We start from the raw sequence: 20,021 nt of genomic DNA, 5'->3' as shown, positions 1-20,021 counted from the left end.
AAGTATCATCTCATGGATTACTTGCTAGCTGCAAATGGAAAAAGTTAACTTTTCTATGGAAAGGCCTGACTATCATAATCTTAACAAAATGAAATTAACATCATTATTAAAAATACAACCAGATAGAAAATATTCCCTGATGTGATGCAATATTAAGTATACAGCATCACCTACAAATATTCTGCCCCAAAATATTCAACTTGAATTTGAACAAGACTTTCGATCTAATTTTCAATATGAAAGAAATAGAGGAATACAGATTAGGTTAAACATCACAAAGAAGAAATGATCAGATAAATCCAGAATGTGGGACACTGCACACACAAGATAACTGGACAGAACCTTCAATAAGTTTATGTCATAGAAAGGAGGAAGGGGGAAGGAACCATCCTAAATTAAAAGAAATTTAAGAGGCTTGACAACCAAATGCAATGTGTGAAAAATCTGTCTCAGCTCATACACTAGCATGTTTGGCAGACACCATATCTTCAGTATCTCCTCAAATGCAAATGCTCATGAAAATCAAATCAGGACAGAAAAGAAGGAAACTTTTATTAACTTTTCAACCCATGGAACTTAGCATTTCATTGTACTCTACTCACCTCCACTTAGCAGCTTCATGACAAGCCACAGCTCATCTTTTACCACAAAAGATGTGTAGTAAGACACAATATTAGGATGATGACACTGACTCATGGCTTGAATTTCTTTCTACAAAGAGAAAAAGAAAACATTATATGCATTACATACCAGCCTAAAACAAACACTGCAAGTTAGGAAATCCATATTTGGGAATCTCAAGACTATGTCACAACCTTTCTGAGATCTCCATGGCCCTGATCTCTTTAAGAATGGTTTAACCAAAAAAACCTCAGTCCATTCTCCTTCCACTTGTTACACTGGTAATCTCTGAAACCAGAAACATGCACTATTTGTCACACCTTCACACAGTACCATAGGAGGCCTCTATTGGGACGCATATTTTTACTTCAACGTAGCTTTGAAGAACCATCTTGGGAAATCTGGTTTTATAGCCACAGAGGATAACTACTAATAAACACAGGGTGCTTTTTGTTTGTGTTAGGTTTGGCTTTTTTTGGTGGGGAGGAGAAGGATTTGCAAAATATTACTTCATCTCATTTTTAAGAAATAATTAACTATTCTTACACTAGACAGAAACATACAGAAACAGAACAAGGTCATAAACTAAATTCAGACTAGAAACCTGAGCTGAAATCTAAGCTTACTCTATCTCAGTTTATAAATTTAAATTAGATTTGGTATGATAAAATGCCTTATAAAGCCCTATGTGATCAGGGCCCTGTTTACCTCTCTGGTCTAATTCTTAATCCCCTTCATTCCCCAGTCCTATGATCCAGACACAGAAAACTTCAAGTGAGCCATGCTTCCTCTAACTCTGGACATTTAACCCTATTGTTCCCTGTGCCTCAAATACACTTCCCCCATTATCTTTGCCTAGCTAACTCCAATTCTTCCTTCTGATCTCAGCCTAGATATCATTTCCTCCCAGCATCCCATGTTGAGTTAGGTGCTCTTTCTCTTAGCTTCCAAGTACCCTGTATTATCTCCTCCCTTCACAACACATAATGTAGTGAGTAGAGTACACTGTGTCCTTATTTGTCTATCTCTCCCTGCTAGACTGAAAGCTCCACGAAGGCAAGTACTTAAAGGTGGATTTCTACCCACTGTGAAACTTACCACACTATACTGTAATTGCCTCCTTATTTTCTGCACTCCCCACAATTCTGTAGGTTCTATGAGAACTAAGACTATTCTTGGCACTTACCATTGTGCCTGGCACACAGTATACCTTTCATAAATATTTGTCAAATGAATGAAATCCTACACCACTTTATATAGCTCTTCATTTGCTCATGTACTTGCCCTATGCCCTTGGTATTTGTTCAATAAGATCAATTGTGTGAAAGTTGTCCATAATCCCCAATTCACAAGAAGTGCTCAAAAAANTGGTAGACAGCTGCATAATTTAAGTTCATAAAATAATAATTAAAGAGAAAGGTTAAAGTAATGGGGACATATTTTATACCTTAAATATGGTGATATACCCAGCTATGTTTACAATAGCCAAGATGTGGAACCAACCAAATGTCCATCGATGGATGATTAGATAAGGAAACTATGGTTTATATACACCATGGAATACTACTCTGCCATAAAAAAGAATGAAATTCTCCCATTTGCAACAACATGGATGAGGCTGGAGAAACTTATGTTGAGTGAAATAAGCAAAGCACAGAGGGATAAAGACCACGTGTGCTCACTCATAAGTGGGAGCTAAGAGAGAAAGAAGGAAAGACAGAAAGACCATAGTGGCTCATTGGACTTGCAGAGGGAGAGAACATACCTAGGGATACAAAGTGGAGTGGGGAAGGGGGATGGGGAGGGAGGTTGGGGATAACTGGGTGTGGACACGGGGTACAATCACAATTTGTGGTAATGGGCATGCTGCCAGTACGAATCTGGCCACCACATCTTGGGCACGAGGGATGACAAGCAGTTTTGTATCTCATGAATATTCATAACCAATTTAAAAAATTGGTGATATATTTCTCCATTTCAGCAAATTCATAGATATCATGTATCAAAAGACAAACTTACAATAACTTAGTTTAAAGATCTTAATTGGTTTTATTTGTGATTCTAGAATCAGGCAACATGGCATTTCATTAAATAGAATAAGTTTTCCAATGATCCAAGTGAGGAAGTTAGTTTTAGAGATGAAGAAGGGCTGAAGAAAGCAGAAACAAAGAACAGAAAGTGGATAGATCATTCCAAGGTTACTTTCCTAGTGAAGCAAAAATAGTGAAATGGGACAATAGAGAAGTAACTGACTGATTAATGTCAGGTTACTTCAGGTTCCCTTTTCTTGAAAAGCAATCTCTTCATCAGTTTCAAGCCCCCAATTTTTTCAGCCCTTCAGACTTTTTTCTTTGTGAATGCATTAAAACCATTAACTTCCTATGTGTTAAATAAAGACTATAGGAGTCCATTGTTTTAGACTAAGCTCTTTCACTGGGCTCCAACAGACCAGATTAAAAATAAAAATGGAGTAACTCATGCTGAGGTTCTATGTCACCAAACTGAAACAGGAGAGAGAACAGCCTAATTTCCCAGAAAGACCAGTTTCAATCGAGATTTTTGACATTCACTCTGCTAAGTAGTAGAGTGAATGTGAGTGGATCAGGATAAGGTAACACAGAAACGCCAGGACAGCCATCTCAGGTACATTTCTGATCAGAATGCCAGCTGCACTTAGATTAATAACAATGTAATAACACTCAGTCTGTGCTGAATTATTTTAAAGCAAGTTACAGACTTCACGAGAATTGTGCCATAAACTTTTCAGTCACTTGAGTCTCAAGTCCCTATTTGAGTGTTGTCCGTGAAGCTTCCTTATACCACGCACAGCATGCAGGGGGCTTCTCCACAAGGCCTCATGTTACAGGAGTTCAGGAAAGTTTTCCGTATACCTACATTGAAAAGTGGGATGAACAGCAACAAGATCAAAGGAAGTCAATCCTCCTTCCTCTTGCCCCTTACATTCAATCAGTTGTCAGATCCCGGCTACACTCCTCTCCTGACATAACTAAGTCCATGTCTGCCCCTTCCACATACTCTCACAGCCAATATCCTAATTTAGGCCCATTATCTCTCCTGGGGCTCTGCAAAGTCTCTAAAACTGTATCTAGACGTACATTGCATACAGTAGGTACTCAAAAATACTTCAGGGAATCCATCAACTGAAACTAAATTACAAATCAGAATCAAAATCAGAAAATATTAAACAAACAAAGCTGGAGTAACTGATTAGCACTACGTCCTTCAACATATTTAAGAAACAGCACTGCAGATTTAAGTTAAGAAACCAAACTTATTACACAATAATCTGAATACCAATGTAGGTACATCTCCTAAAATTCACTAAGCAGAAACCTGAAGGAAGTGAGGGAATGAGCCATGTGGCTGTCTGAGGGAAAGGCATCCCCAGCTGAAGGAACAGCAGGTGCAAAAGCTTGAGGCAGGAGTGTTCCTGCCACGTTCGAGCAGAGCTGGGACGGAGTTAATAAGAGGTGGAATATGGATGAGATTGGAGAGTTGGCAGGGGACGAGAATCTACTGGAGAGTTTTAAGCAGGTGTCATGATTTGATTTTTTTTTTTTTATTGTAACATAGTTGGTTGTACATTTGTGATTTGACATACATTTTAATAGGCTCAAATAGACCACGAGAGAGCAAGGTAAAAGCAGAGAAATGTGTTAGGAGGCTTTTGCAGTAAACTAAGCAAAAGAAGACAGTGGCTTGAACCACGGAAGCAGTGAAAATGGGGCAAAGTGGTGGGATTATGAGTGTGTCCCAAAGATAGAACTGACAGTGTTTGGATAATGTGTGGGATATGAGAAAAAAGGAGGAACCAATTGTCTGAAAGTTAAACTCCTATAAAAGAGAGAATATATATCTAAAAATATATTGCAGTTTTATATGTCATGCAGGTGAAATGCAGCAACATAGCAACTTTGTATTTGGCATTGTAAATGCCTCTCATACCTCATCTCCTTTTTCTTCATGTATCTTTCTCAGGTAACCAAAGAATCTCTGTTCCTATATTACTCCAAGTATACATATAGGAAACACCTAAGCAATGGCTTGCCAGAATGAACATCAGACATTATCTCTTACTTCCCTTCTGAAGTTTTCCTCTTTTCATACCCTACGCCCAGCCACATCACCATTATCATCCAAAAGTGTTAGTTACACATGCTGTGAATGACTGTATAAGTGGATGGATACCACTTTTAATTTACAGGAACTTTTGACATAAAAACTGTTTTCTGTGTTCTCTTCAAAACAAGATGACTAAGTGGTGTAAAATTATGATGGTAAAAGTAGTAATGTAAGCATTTTCTAGAAATGGGTTATTTAAGTCCATGGCATTATTTTTGGCTTATTACTATGAGGTTTTTAATATCAAGTCACATATATTCCTAGACATTTGCAAATTCACGGTTTAACAAGGATGAGCTCTTCTATGGCACGTTTTACATACGGTTTTGAAGCTCACCAACCTGGGTTCATATTCCAGCTCTGCCTGCATATTAGCTGAGTGATCTTGGACAAATAACTTGTCCCAGCCTCATTTCCTCATTGTGCAATAATAGTGACAATAATAGTGCCTGCTTAACTAGGTTATTGTGGGATTAGATGCTGTGCAGAATGATGCCTGGAACAAAGCAAACACTCAGTAATGGCTTCCACCACCACCACCACCACTGTCATCATCTCCGGACTGGGAGCATCTGTGAACTGGTAAATCTTTAAATATTTCCATCCAATGCAAAAACAATCATTCATTATAGTCAATTCATTAAAAAATATTTTTAAAAACAGACAAAGCACTAGATTTTTTTTTTTCAAAAAAAGAAAAAGCTATTTAGTAAGTGTCTACCATACCTACCATGTGTCAGGCTCAGTGCTAGATATTGGACCACAATGGTGAGCCCTCATGGAATTTATAGTATGGTGAAGTTAGACAAATACTAATTTACAACACAGAAAGATAAACAGTTTTATGGGGAAGTATTAGACACTACATGATTTCTTTGGAGTGGCACATTAACAAAAAACAGGAGTCATAATCAGGGAAGGCACTGAAATTTTACTGAACTGACACTGAGAAAGGATAGATAAACAGGTTTTTAAAGTTTTTAGGTTCCAAAGCTTTTAATTGTCCAATTGTTTAATTTCCTGGGACCAGAATATAAAGGACCCTGTATGTTTAAGAGTTTACACTTCATTCTAATAGCAATGGAAAGGCATCAAAGGTTTAACCATACATACATTTTCATAAATCACTCTAGCTGCAATGTAGAAAATAAATGAAGAAGACAAGATTAGAACCAAAGACTCTGGTTAGGCTGTTGCCATCAACTGGGTGAACTATGATGGTGGCCTTAAGGGTGAGAGATGATGGAAAAATAATAGCTAATTTCTCAGTTCTGATAACTGTACTATGGTTATGTTAATATTAGCAGAAGTTGGGTGAATAGCATATGGGAACTGCCTGTACTACTTGTGCAACTCTACTGTAAGTTTAAAGCTGTCTCAAAATAAAACATTTTAAAAAAATAAGCAAAAATAAGTGAAAAGAAAGGGAGGAATCAAGACATAATAATAAAGAGGTACAAACAATAGAACTTGGTGATTGATGGGGAGGTGAGTAAGAAAGAAATCACATGAGAGAGTGACAATTAATGCAAACACTGGAGTTATCCTTTTTCTCTTCCTTTCCAAAAAGAAAAATAAATACATAAATTCTTTGCTAGAGTGGTATATTCTCTCTGACTTAAATTTCCCAGCAGCTTCCTCAACACTTACAAAGTAAATTCTATGCCTACTAATGAAACTGCTTTCTGGAAAGTCCTTTACTATCTGTTAATGCCAGATTTTTTGTTCAGACTTTTTAGTTTACCTGAAGCTTTCTGAAGCATTTTTTTGATAACAGTAACTTTTCATTCCTTCATGAAACTCACTCACCTTGATTTCTACAATTTACTCTCTGGTTTTCTAATTAACTAAATGTAGGCAGTTTTCCTCCATTCTATACAATTCAATCAGTCTCCAAGTAATGTTAATTCATTCACATAGAGTAAATGGAATAAAGTCTCTGCCCTCATCAAGTGCTCACTCTAGTACTAACAAATTTTCCATCTAGGAGATGTGTGTCTTCCTTTCTATTACCACTGTCACTGCCTGAATTTAGATTCTCAATACCTATCTGTATAGCTCAGTGCACCTCAAACTATGGGTTGCAACCTACATGGATCACAAAACAAATCTAGTGGATTACATTTTTAAAAAAAGAAGAAATAGAATAGAAAATGAGAGTACACTCCACATACTATAGTTAAAAATTGTTTCATGAGACTGTTGTTTTGGTTACATTAATATTTATGAATATATATTTAAATATTTATGTAATTAAATATATGTTTAAATATGAATATATTTAAATGAATATATATTTAATGATATAATGTATATTTCTTTTGTTCTTTTCGTTTATTAATGTATATTGGGGGGGAGTATTCCTTGGTTTTAATACATTAAAATGACATAATCCAATCTAACCCATGAATCACAATCAGAGACACAGTGCAACTAGAAATATTTTTGCCTTTGCAGTGGACATTTCTAAAAAGCAAATTCCTATGGGTGCTCCTGAACCTTCAAAAGAAAAAGAAAACAGCCACCACAGCTCTCTAAGGATAGCTGCAATTCACACATTGTGGAAAAACAATAAAAATGGCCTTCAAGAGTTTCAATATGCATTGTAACACAGATTTCATCTCCCTTAATTTGCTTGCTGACTTCTTAGATCACTTGCTCAGAAGCCTGTTTTCATTGCTTCTTTGCTAACTACTTTTGGTATTTTGAAGGCTATACACTTTAAACTTCCATAAAGAATATTACAAGCTAATTCATGTAATTTAATGTTTTGCTGAATATTCTTCAAATAATTTTACAAATAATACAATATTTAAAATACATCTTCAAATTCACTTGTTGTTATAATATATTGTTGTTTTCTCCAACTTTATATACAAATGATCTAATTCCAGGTAAATTTAAGAGGGATTCAGGGACTGATACTCTTCTAATAAAGCCAGTGACCACAGGAACAAGAGAAATAATCCATAAATTTCAAAGACCAAAGGCTAATCAATAAGGATTACAAATAGACCACCCAGGAAAAATCTTGTGGCTTTCATTTTATATTTTTGGAAGAAGAATCTGTATGTTCCTTCTTAATTACAAAAGCCAAGCCAACCACAAATAAAACTCTGGGTGTCCATTAAGGAGATCATGGCTATAGTGGTGAGGGCAGCAGCAGCAGCACCTCAGAATGCCTTAATGTATATTTCTTAATGTGCACCACCATCAAAAAAGTTTTATAGTTGTTGATCTGGACTACAGCAAAGTCTGCTAACTAGTCTCTTTGCCTCTGGTCTCTTATTCCTCTGCAATTCACTCTGCAAACTGCTATGGGATTGACCCACCAGGACAGCTATAATCAAAAAAATGAACAGTAAAGTTGGCAAGGATGTAGAGAAATTGGAGCTCTCATACATTGCTGGTGGGAATGTAAAACAGGATAGCCAGTTTGGAAAATAGCTTGGCAGTTCCTCAAAAAGTTATACAGAGAGTTACCATATGACCCAGCAATTCCACTCCTAGATATATACCATGAGAAATGAAAACATATGCGCACAAAAACTCGCACACAGATGTTCATCACAGTGTTATTCATAAAAACCAAAAAGTAGAAACAACCCAAATGTCCAACAACTGATTAATGGATTAAACAATGTGTACTATATCAATACAGTAGAATATTATTCAGCAATAAAAAGGAATAAAAACATGGATGAACTTTGGAAACATGCTAAGTCAAAGAAGCCAGACAAAAAAGGCCACATATTACATGATTCCATTTATATGAAATGTCCAAAAAAGGCAAATTTGTAGATACAGACAGTAGATTAGTGGTTGCCTAGTGCTGGGGGAAGGAAGAATGAAAAGTGAGTGCTAAAGAGTGTGGAGTTTCTTCTTGGGGTGATGAAAATGTTCTGGAAGTAGACAGTGTGATGGTTGCACAACTTTATGAATATACTAAAAAACCATGGCATTACACATTTTAAAGGGTGCATTTTATGGTATGTGAATTTTATACCAATAAAGCTGTTATTTTAAAAAATTGTTATAGAACTAAACTTCCCGAAACTCAATTCTGAAGTCATTTTTCTGTTTAAAAAAAATTCTTCAAAGACACTTCCTTCTATTCCCATGGCTACCATCATTTCCTATCAAATAAAATCCTAATTCTTTCACCTATTATTTCCTCTTTATGGCCTCTAGGTTCTCTGCTACCCTTTCCTGATTCTAAATCCCTGCCCAGCAGGGTCTCTCTCTCTGCCTGTTCAAAGTCTACCCAGCCTTGATGGTCTAGGCCACAAACATCTCCACAAAGCCCGCCATCTTTGAAACTAGAAGCTTCTCCTCCTCTTACTTCCATATTACTTTACACCTCTCCTAAAGCACTTGTCATACTCTGCCTTGTATAACAGGCAAGAGCCTTAACTCTTCAACTAGATTGTGAGAATCTTGATAGAAGGAAAGACAAGACATTTTAAGCCTCCTGATGTTCCGCTATGATGTTCGCCCAATGAATCTAGTCCTAGCATCTACCAGAGAAGAAAAAAAATCTCAAAATACTATAGTGTCCCTTTCCTATAGAAAGCCTATGAGCAAAATATTTGGAGATAATAAATATAGTAAGATTTTATAGCTGATTTTCCCATCACTCTTAGCAAAGATCATACAAAAAATATTTTGACAAGAGAAAGGAGCAATACACTGCCTCCTCACTAATAATTGTCACACATAAAACACACCCATAAGCCCAGTTTATATCAGCATTCTTTGGAGAACCCAGAGTACCCTTTCCACATTATAATAAAGATAGATCTGAAAATAAATTTTAACATCACGACATCAAAAGTTTAGTATGTTGACCTAAACAACATACTAAATAACATTTTGAGGTAAATTGAAGGGCTTCACATCTCTCAGAAATTAGGCCCTGGCACTCAGATCTGTGTCCCGCAGACCAGGTTCTAACATCACGAATAAATTAGGCCTTCTTTATATTCCTGATATGTCTTCAAGGTCTAGTGGGATCTTACCTGCTTGCCCTCCCCCTCAAAAAAGCCAACCATCTTAAACATGCTTTACTAAAAGTCACTTTTTCCACCCTTTACTTATTTGCCAAGTAAACACTGTACATACTATATTTGCAACATACAGCTCATTGAAACATGTGGGCAAAATTTATAGATGTCTGAACAATATTTCTCATCTAATAATATCACCCTTGCATTCCTCAAAAAGTAAAGCCCTAGTGTAATAACAAAAATATAACTTTTAAGAACATCAAATGATATTTAAGAAGAGATGTTCTTTCTACTTCTGCACTAAACTTGTAATCATTTTATTTGTACTGTACTAAGTAGAAAATACTATTATTTTCTATTTTCTTGAGTCAGAAAAACCTGATTTTTAATCCAGGTTATGTGATTTACTTCCCACATCTACAAAATGGAGCTATTACCTATCTCATGTCTGTGAAGTTAAAGTACATTTAAGTGCCTAGCATCAAAAGATGTTTGCTATCATTATCATCATGTAAACTTAGTCAAGTTATTTAAACTTTAAGTCTCCTTTCTTTTGTCATGAAGTAGTAGATAATTAAGAGTTTCATTCATCTTAACACTATCCTTACAGATTACATATAACTGGCAAATGACAGGTATTCATATTGGGTTTCTCAAATTCCAGTCTTAATATGTAGGTTTAAATTTTTGTTTTTCTTTAACAGAATTAGTTTAAAATTTACGGACTTCTTTTATCATTGCTGTAGTTCAAATGTCCAAACGGTGCTCTAAGGTATTACCGGCATCAGTAAATAAAAGATCTTCAAATAGTATTTCAATCAGCAACTCCTCCTAAGTGTGCACTCTCTTACCAAATGGCTCAAGATCATTCCAGCAATCCATTCCTTCAGCTTCTGGTCATGCATTAATAATTCCTGAGGAAATACACTTGTCTTACCTGCTACAAGTTCAATATATGATTCTATTACCTCTTTTTTCCAATTATTCCCTAATACTCAGTATAAACAACACCACAAATTAAATCCAATTTCGGACAGTAGAAAAACTTCTGGACAGGCATATCATTCCAGCCCTAATCCCTGACCTTTCTATCACTAGCTCTCTCTATATATATATACTCTTAAGAGAAATCACTTGATAAAATAACAACATTAGTTCATAGTTGTATGGCAGTTTATAGTTTTCAAATACCGTATCATCTGAGCTTGAAGAAAAACTTTACAAGGTACCCAAAGAAGGTACTATTGTTTCCATTTTAAACCAAAAAAACTGAGGGTTTAAAACATTAAATGATTTAAAAATTATGTAATTTACTACAAACTTAAAACTATTCTGAGTGTCACAGTGCATAGAGAAGTACAAAACAATCCCTGTGTGACTATATTTTAATGCCACAGAACATCTCTTACAGCTATTGATCCTTGGTATTCCCCTTTCTTCTTCCTTTCCCTAGCCTTTAGAGAAGCCAATGCTGCCTGGGGGTCACTCTATCTCTCATCTTGCATCAATGGTGAGAATACAAATTAATACCATGTTTCTAGGAGGCCAAAGCCTTTTAAAGGATATTCCATTTTTAAGAATCACAATTCCATGATAATATTTTAAAGAAATAGAGAAGCAGCACTGTTTATAACAATAAAAAGGGTTAACAAGGTACTCATCTATACCACAGAAGACGTTAAATTGTGATCCACCTATTCAACAGTAAACACACACATTAAAAATAATATTGATCTATATTTACAGACACAGAAAGAGTTCCATGATAAATTGTTTGATAAAAAGAGCAAATATATAATTACATTATCATAAAAATACAAAGATACTTAAATGTTCAGACTGTGAAAGATTATATAGCAAATGTTAATCTCAGAGTGAGAGAATTAACTAATTTTCTTTCTACTTATCCAGATTTTTTAAATTTTACATTAAACATTATTTATTAATGAAAAAATCACAAACCTTTTCTAAAAAAATTAACAAATCAAAAACTTTGAGTCAGGGCCGGCCCGTGGCTCACTCAGGAGAGTGCAGTGCTGATAACACCAAGGCCACGGGTTTGGATCCCTATATAGGGATGGCTGATTGGCTCACTTAGGAGGCGTGGTGCTGACTACACCAAGTCAAGGGTTAAGATCCCCTTATCACTGATAACACCAAGGCCACGGGTTTGGATCCCTATATAGGGATGGCCAATTGGCTCACTTAGGAGGCGTGGTGCTGACTACACCAAGTCAAGGGTTAAGATCCCCTTATCGGTCATCTTTAAAAAAAAAAAAACAAAAAAAACCCACTTTGAGTTATTTCCAATCCTAACGTGAATATACAGGAGTATATCTCTCCATTTAAGAAATATGAGATGTACATACCACAAAAAAAACCCACTTTGAGTTATTTCCCATCCTAACGTGAATATACAGGAGTATATCTCTCCATTTAAGAAATATGAGATGTACATACCAGGAGTTCATCCATGCTAGTTTGACATTTCTCAAGGTTTATCCGTTTGATTGCCACTTTCTCCTTTTTAGGGGCACAGTAAGCTGCTTGGACCACAGCAGTTGCTCCACTCCCTAAAAATAAATATATAAATGAGTGAATAAGTAGATAGATATATAAAAACAAGACATTTCTAATTCCCACACAATTTAAACAAAAGAAGAGTAATCCTTATCTCATTCCTACAGTGAACAACAGATGCAGAGAAACACTCTAAAGAGTGTCAATAAAAGCAAACCATTTCCTATTTATTTCCAATAAATACCAGTGCACACAAAAAAATTAAAAATTGCTAGTGTTTCAATTCTAGAATATGATGGCACAGGCTCACATTCCCCTGCTCCTCTCCTAAATATAACTAAATAGCCTAAAGTTATTTATTAAAGGACTCTGAGAGGTAGAAAGGAGGTAGACTACCTAGCCACCTCGGGACTTCAGGAAAGCATTACGGTGAGTTAGTTCACTGGGTTTTCCTTTTATCTCCTATATATCCCAGACTGGACACCAGAGAGGACTGCAACCTGGAACCACCAACAGGGAAGGAGTGAGTGAGGGAGGGATGGATGGGTGGATACGTAGGTAGAGATGTCCCTCAGTATCCATGGGGGATTGGTTCTAGGACCAAAATCCACGGGTGCTCAAGTCCATTACATAAAATGATGTATACAACCTACATACATCCTCCTGTGTATTTTAAATCACCTCTAGATTACTTATAATACCTAATTCAATGTAAATACTATGTAAATAGTTTTTATACCATATTGTTTAGGGAATAATGACAAGGAAAAAAGTCTGTACATGTTCAGTACAGACGCAACCATCCTTCATTATTTTATTTTCCAAATATTTTTGATCCCTGGTTGGCTGAATCCACAGATGTTGGAACCCACGGATAGGAGGGTCAACTGTATAGACAGATTATAGATAGCCAGCCAGCCAGACAGACAAACAAACAAATGAGAAAATCCTGTTTTCCGGCCATATGACTATGAAAGGGGCAGCTCAGCAGAGACTAGCAGAAAGATACATTCCCCAGTACTCCTCTAGGACAGTGACAAGCCCAATCTACCACAGCATCAGCATGGTCTCCACCCCACAACTGAAACAGTGACAGACCAGATCCACCACAGCTGCAGTTAAGTCCCTGATCCACTCCTGTGGCAATGTCGAGCCAATCTGCCCTTAGGAGCAGCAGAGCCTGGGCTCCAAACCCACTGGTCAGCTTTGGTAGCACCTATAGAGATGAACAGGAGTTCCAGCAGTGCCAGAAGCATAAAGCAGAAAAGAACTGCATTGCAAGGAATCTGAAAACTAAATTACCATAGGAATTACAGCTCACAAAAGTAGAACAGGACTTATACAATAAACCTAAATAGGGTAAATGCCTGCTAAAATAGAAGAAAGGATCAAAAGTCACCTAACAAAATAAACTAAATGTCCAGGATATAATCAAAAAATGGTACGTCATATCAAGAACCAGGAAAAACAAACTTGAATGAGAAAAGACGCCAACACCAAGATGAATTAGATGTTGAAACAAATAAAAAATAGAAAAATCTCAGCAAAGATAGAAGTTACTTTTTAAAGTTCCAAATGGAAATTACACAACTGAAACATACAATTAGCAGGGGCAAAAAAAAATTTGTTGAACAAGCTCAACAGTAGAGCAGAAGCGACAGAGGATAAATTTGGTGAAATAGAGGTAGTTTATCTAAACAGAGAAAACAGACTGAAAAAAAGAAGAGCAGAGCCTCAGGAAGCAGTGGGATGATGATAAAAGATTTAAAATCCATGTGGTAGATAGAATAATCTTCCTCCCTCTCCCCTGTCAAAGATGTATGAGAATACTTCAAAAAGTTTGTGGAAAAACAGAATTGAAAGATAATACAACTCTTTCCATGAACTTTCTGAAGTAACCTCATATATGTCCTAATCTCTGAAACCTTGAATATGTTACCTTATATGGCAAAAAGGACTTTGCAGATATTATTAAGTTAAGGATCTTGAGATGGGAAGTTTATCCTGGATTAACTCAGTGGACCTAATGTAATCACAAGGGTCCTTATAAGTGAAAGAGAGAGGAAGGAAGGTCAGAGTCAGAGAAGGAGATGAAGCAATGGAAGCAGAAATCAGAGTAATGCAGCCATGAGCCAAGAAGCAAATACTGACACATGCTACAACATAGGTGAACTTGAAAACAATGTCTTCATGATTAACCATGAAAACATGCTACATAAAGCCAGACACAAAAGACCATATATGAGTACAGTATTTCCATTTATATGAAATATCCAGAATAGGCAAATCCATAAGGACAAAAAGTAGATTAGTGGTTACCAGCGACTAGAGGGAGGGAAATGGGGAGTGCTGCTAATGAGTGTGGAGTTTCTTTTTGGAGTTACAAAAATATTCTGAAATTAGACTGCGGTGATGATTGCACAGCTCTGTGAATACTGAATTGTACACTTCAAAAAGGTGAATTTTATGGAGTCTGAATTATATTTCAATGAAGCTGTTATTTTAAAATCCCTTCAAGTGTGCCACCAAACTTCTAATATTAATGTGCTGCAAACATTAAAAATCGAAAACAATTTACATACGTAACTATATAACTCAAGAGAATTTGAATTGCTTACACTTAAGTCCATTTGAAAACCCCTGACTAAAGCCACACATACACAATTATAATCAACACTGACACAGATAAACCCAAATCACAATTAAAACAAACCAAGTAAAAACTCTGTACAAAACTGATGTAATGCAAAATTTAAAATAAAATCCAAAGTTTAAGAACATATTCATCATTCAACAACATAATCCAGTTACGCACTTGAGCAATTTTGACAACACCTTAGGAATACTAACACACTGCTTGATAAAAAATGATCTACTAGGCTTCTATAGAGATAGTTTGCAGCTTGTCTGCTTCTTGGCTGATCTCCCTTTATTATGCACGTGGATACAGGCCAGAGTTAGGCAGAATAGTAGTGCTCGCCATTAAGTTCCCTCCCTCTCACATCCCTTCATCTAATGCTTTCTGCATGGAAGCCCTTAAGAAAACTCAATAACTTTCTCTTGCCTTCAGTGAGAAGCCACTGCCCAACTTTTGGAAACACCAGGGAATAGAAGAAGAAAGCTAATCATGCAGGTCACATATATGTCTGTCAAGAAGAGAGACATTCATTCTTTAGTCACAGAAAACATATGTGGCCTCTATAGAGTACCTCTGGTCCCAGATAACAAACATCTTTTATTCTTCATAATATTAATTTTCATAAATGTACTATCTCATAGTATTCTTTTTAACCAGTATTCTCAAACCAGTTATCCTACCCTTGGATAATCCAATATTGATTATTTATCTTAAATACATAAAATCTGAAATACCAGCTTTAAATATATCAATGGCATTTGCTATGCAAACCAAAACTAAGCTAATGTTAAAAATATAGATAAAGGAATATTTGCTGTTAAGTTTAGTTGTAACGAGGGTACTCCAAAAAGTTTGTGGAAAAATCCATTTAAAAGATAATACAAATCTTTCCATAAAATTTTTGAAGACCCCATATTTCTTAGTCATTGTTAAACACAGAATCAATTTCATTAATAATATAACATCAAACCTAAGTATTATCAATCATAATCGTTTATATACTCAAGTATCTTTATTCACTTAATGAACATATCTCCCTAGGAGCAAAATAGTAAGTTTTGGTGTGATTTAACAAATGGCGAAAAGACAAGTTGCTAACATTTCCCACACCCAATGATAAAAACGGACTTGCAGACTACGGTTCTTCTATGCTAACAAACATTTTCAACCATCTTCACATTATCTTCGTAAAAGAAATGCCAAAATATTGCCCAGCATTTGAAAAACATTTTAATTTTCTAACATAAAGGATTACAGTAATGCAGCAAAAATTCATTACTTTCAACAACACTAATCCAGAATAGGCAATGGTGCTCTTTTCATGAGAAAAAAAAAAAAAAAGAAAGAAATTACTTCATAGAAAAGAACAACTAATGATGTAAATAAGAGGATAAGGAATAAATCTAAAAAAACTTATTCATAATTTTAACCATTCTCCAATATTTTGCAAGAATCACATAACATAAAAGGATCAGAGATACAAGTTAAAAAATATTTCATCTCTTCTTTAAAACAAGTTCCTGGGCCGGCCCGGTGGCGCACTGCTACAGTGCGCCGCTTGAGAGCGCAGCGGCGCTCCCACCGAGGGTTCGGATCCCACATACAGACCAGCGGCTCACTGGCTGATCGAGGTGCAGGCGCAACACTGAGGGTTGCGATCCTGTTGCCGGTCCCGGTCCGGTACGGGCGCGACACTGATCAAGGTGCGGGCGCAACACTGAGGGTTGCGATCCTGTTGCCGGTCCCGGTCCGGGACGGGCGCGACACTGAGGGTTGCGATCCGTTGCCCGTCACGAAAAAAAAAAAGGAGAAAACAAGTTCCTTAATGCAGAGTTTTTTAAACTACAAATCAATTTACTATGCTTACCATCATTTTTCCTAGCATATAAACAGAATCAAATAGGAAACATCAGTATGCATTGTACATAGTAAAAATAAATGTTATTTTGTAAAAGTGTTACTTCAGTATAAATATATGCATATGGGTAAAAGGTATCTCTTAGGAATGATGTAATCAAAGTGTGAAAGATGCTTCCCTAATGCCCTTGACTAAGTATTGGCCTAATATGAAAATTAATACAATGGAAAACTTGAAAAAAAAAAAAGGTAAACAATTTCCAATAAAACATCCTAATTCAGACTAGACATCAATATTTTGGTGTGCATCCTCGATGCCCCACTCCTATATCCTCATTTCTTCCACTCTACTGTCCTCTCCTAATTCATTCTGTAACTGCAATGTTAGTGTACAATATGTACCAAAATGGATTAATGTGCAAAAACATGGATGAGCCTTCTCCTGAAATCATTGAAACTAGGTAACTCTACCTCTTGAGTTAGAAGAGGAGCCACCCAAGTATGAGGGGAACTAAAAAAATTTTTCAGAGACTCTGTCCAGGTATTGAGCATCTGTGAGCCAGGCACTAAATTAGGCACCATAAAATATGTTCTCATCAATTTCTCCCAACAATGCAGGGTAACAATGTGGAAGATCCAAAAATAATCACTATCCCTTCCCTCCAACCCCGACACACATCCATGTTCCTTGAAATGTGCTTCTGGAGCTCTTCCCATCAGGTAGGGATATGTGTTCACTTACTAGACCCAGAAATTCAAGAGAACATAAATGGATATTACTCCTACCTGTGAGGGAAAAATAAATCAAATGAATCAAATCAAATGAAGATATTTTCCCCAAAATTTTGACCAGCCATCACTATAACAGGTACATATTCTAAAGATTTTTTAAAGTATTTTTAAAAAGGTTTTATATTTGGTAAAGAAAAAAGATAGCCCAGGCAGTTCATTCTGAAAAATGGCTAAGGCATTGTCACCTGAACCATGCAAAATAACAGGAATTTACAATTTTGTAAACCTTTGCTAAATAAGGCCTCTTGTCAGAGTCATGTTGAAAATTAAGGCTCCTAGAACGAAGAAACAACTGTAAGAATAGTCATCATCATAAAAATCATGCTATTTTTTTCATACAAAGATGAAAGTAAAGACACATTGCCATATGCTTTGAATAATGATTCAAGCAGCCTGATGGTTTTGCAATGAATCATCACTCGCCCTCCTGTTCATTCTGGTGATCTCCCATCTCCACGGACAGCAACCCTATCCTTCCAGATGCTCCAGCCAAAAATCTTAGAATCATTTTATCTCCCCTTTCTCTCACATCTAATCCAACAGTAAATCCTCTCTAACTTCAAAATTTGTCATATTCAGAATCTGACCACTTCTTACCACCTCTACTACTGATTCTCTTCCCTGGATAACCTGTCCTTCCACCCTTGCACCCTTACACAACTATTCTCCACATAGCAGTCCAAGTTTTTAAATATGTCAGGTCATGTCACACCTCTGCTCAAAACCCTGCTATACCAGCCAGCCACCAAAAAACAAAAACAAACAAACAAATAAACCTTGCAAGGATTTTCAATCCTGCTGAAAGCAAAAGCCAAATTCCTACAATGACTTAAAATCTGATGACTGGGACCATGCACCCCTACACCTTATCTTTCTGAACTCTTATCTTAATCATATCAGCATGCTTCTACTTCAAATCCTTTGCTCTTGTTCCCTCTGCTTGGAACAAACTTTCTGCAGATGACCACATCTTCACTTCTTCACCTCCTTCAGGTCTTTCCTCAAATGTCACCTTCTCAGTAAGTCTTTCCCTGACTTATTTAAAACTGCAACCCCACCTCCATCCCTAGCAGTCCCCAACCCCTTTCCCTGCTTTATTTTTCTCCTTCACAACTACTAGATTACAAACTCGAAGAAAGCAGAGATTTCAGTCTGTTTGCTTCTCTACTTTATCTCCAGCATCTAGAACAGTGCCTGGCACATAACAGGAGTTCAATAAGTGTTTATTGAATGAATTAATCAATCAAGCGGTGAAATATATTTTCAAGAAAAAAAGTGACTTGCTTGGAGCAGAACAAACACAAAAATAGCCCAGTCTTCATGGGCATTATTGCATTATTACCATCATAAACATTCACATTTATTGAGCACTTACTCTGTGCGCCAAGTACTACACTAAGCATTTTCTTTACTTACATTTCTTCTTTTCATCTAATCATTACAATAATCCAATGAATTAGGTATTACTGGTCTTACAAAGCAATGTAAGTAAAACAGTGTAAGCAAACGTAAGATTTAAGCCATACAGTTAGTAAGAGTCAGAATAGGGCCTAGAAATCAGAACTACATGATGTTTCAACAACATGCTCTTAATTGATAGGCAATCGCCTCTTCAGATTAAAGCTAACACTTATTAACTGATTACTACGTGTCAGGTTAAATTATTTACTTGCAATGTCTTATTTAACTATTTTAAAATAAAAGCCCAAGGCCAAACTTTTTAATTGCTTATCCAACATATAATTTCCCCTTCCTCTGAACCCTGACCTATTTTGTCTGAAGTAATAATGTACCCAACTAAAAATGCTTCAGTTTCCAGCATTCCTTGCAAATGACCAAATTATACAGTTCTAGCCAGTAAAACAGAAGTGGAAGTCACTGAGTAAGACATCCAGGAAAGAAAGCCCTTTGAAAGAGAGCCAACTCAGCTATCCAATGTGTCTTTGTCCTTTTGCCATATTCATCTGGCCCAGAACACAAGCATGAGGCTACAGGTGGAACAACTATCTTGCAACTATGAGAATGAGAGAAGTAATACATGTGGTGCATGAAAAACTAGGACCCTGAGTGCCTCATGGTATCTAGGCTGCCACCTCCAGTCTTTTTGTTATATAGGGGGGGAAAGCATTGTATTAAGCCACTATTATTTCTGTTTCCCATTACATGCAGACAAATGCAAACCCTATTTGATACAACCCTATGAGGTTGTTTGCCCAATGCCTCACTAAAAATGTTACCTTAGCTGAGTCTCCCAATCAGGGGAAAATATACCAATTGTTAAATATCATTCTACTGACAGAGTATGGAGTCCTTCGTATTTATAGAGGGGCTGCAGGTGGCACCCCAGAATCTGTATTTGGAAACTTGCGCTTCAGACATTAAAATGTGTAGATAAGGGCCGGCCCGGCGGCGCACTGCTACAGTGCGCCGCTTGGGAGCGGGGC

At 36.5% G+C, this 20,021-nt stretch overlaps 1 protein-coding gene across 1 annotated transcript in view; it reads right to left on the bottom strand.

Moving 5' to 3' along the window:
• OXSR1 (oxidative stress responsive 1) overlaps positions 1-20,021 on the bottom strand; it is a 105,284-nt gene that overhangs the window by 77,450 nt on the left and 7,813 nt on the right. The window contains exons 2-3 of the mRNA XM_008586562.1: positions 12,231-12,343; positions 603-711 (exon numbers count right to left, since the gene is read on the bottom strand). Coding sequence (XP_008584784.1) covers positions 603-711; positions 12,231-12,343 — 222 coding nt within the window. The remainder of the gene's footprint in view (positions 1-602; positions 712-12,230; positions 12,344-20,021) is intronic.

This window comes from Galeopterus variegatus, unplaced genomic scaffold (genome assembly GCF_000696425.1).
Source record: "Galeopterus variegatus unplaced genomic scaffold, G_variegatus-3.0.2 Scaffold110, whole genome shotgun sequence".
NCBI classification, from domain to species: Eukaryota; Metazoa; Chordata; class Mammalia; order Dermoptera; family Cynocephalidae; genus Galeopterus; species Galeopterus variegatus.
The sequence above is the reverse complement of the archived record's forward strand: the minus strand, read 5'-3'. Positions and strand labels throughout refer to the sequence as shown.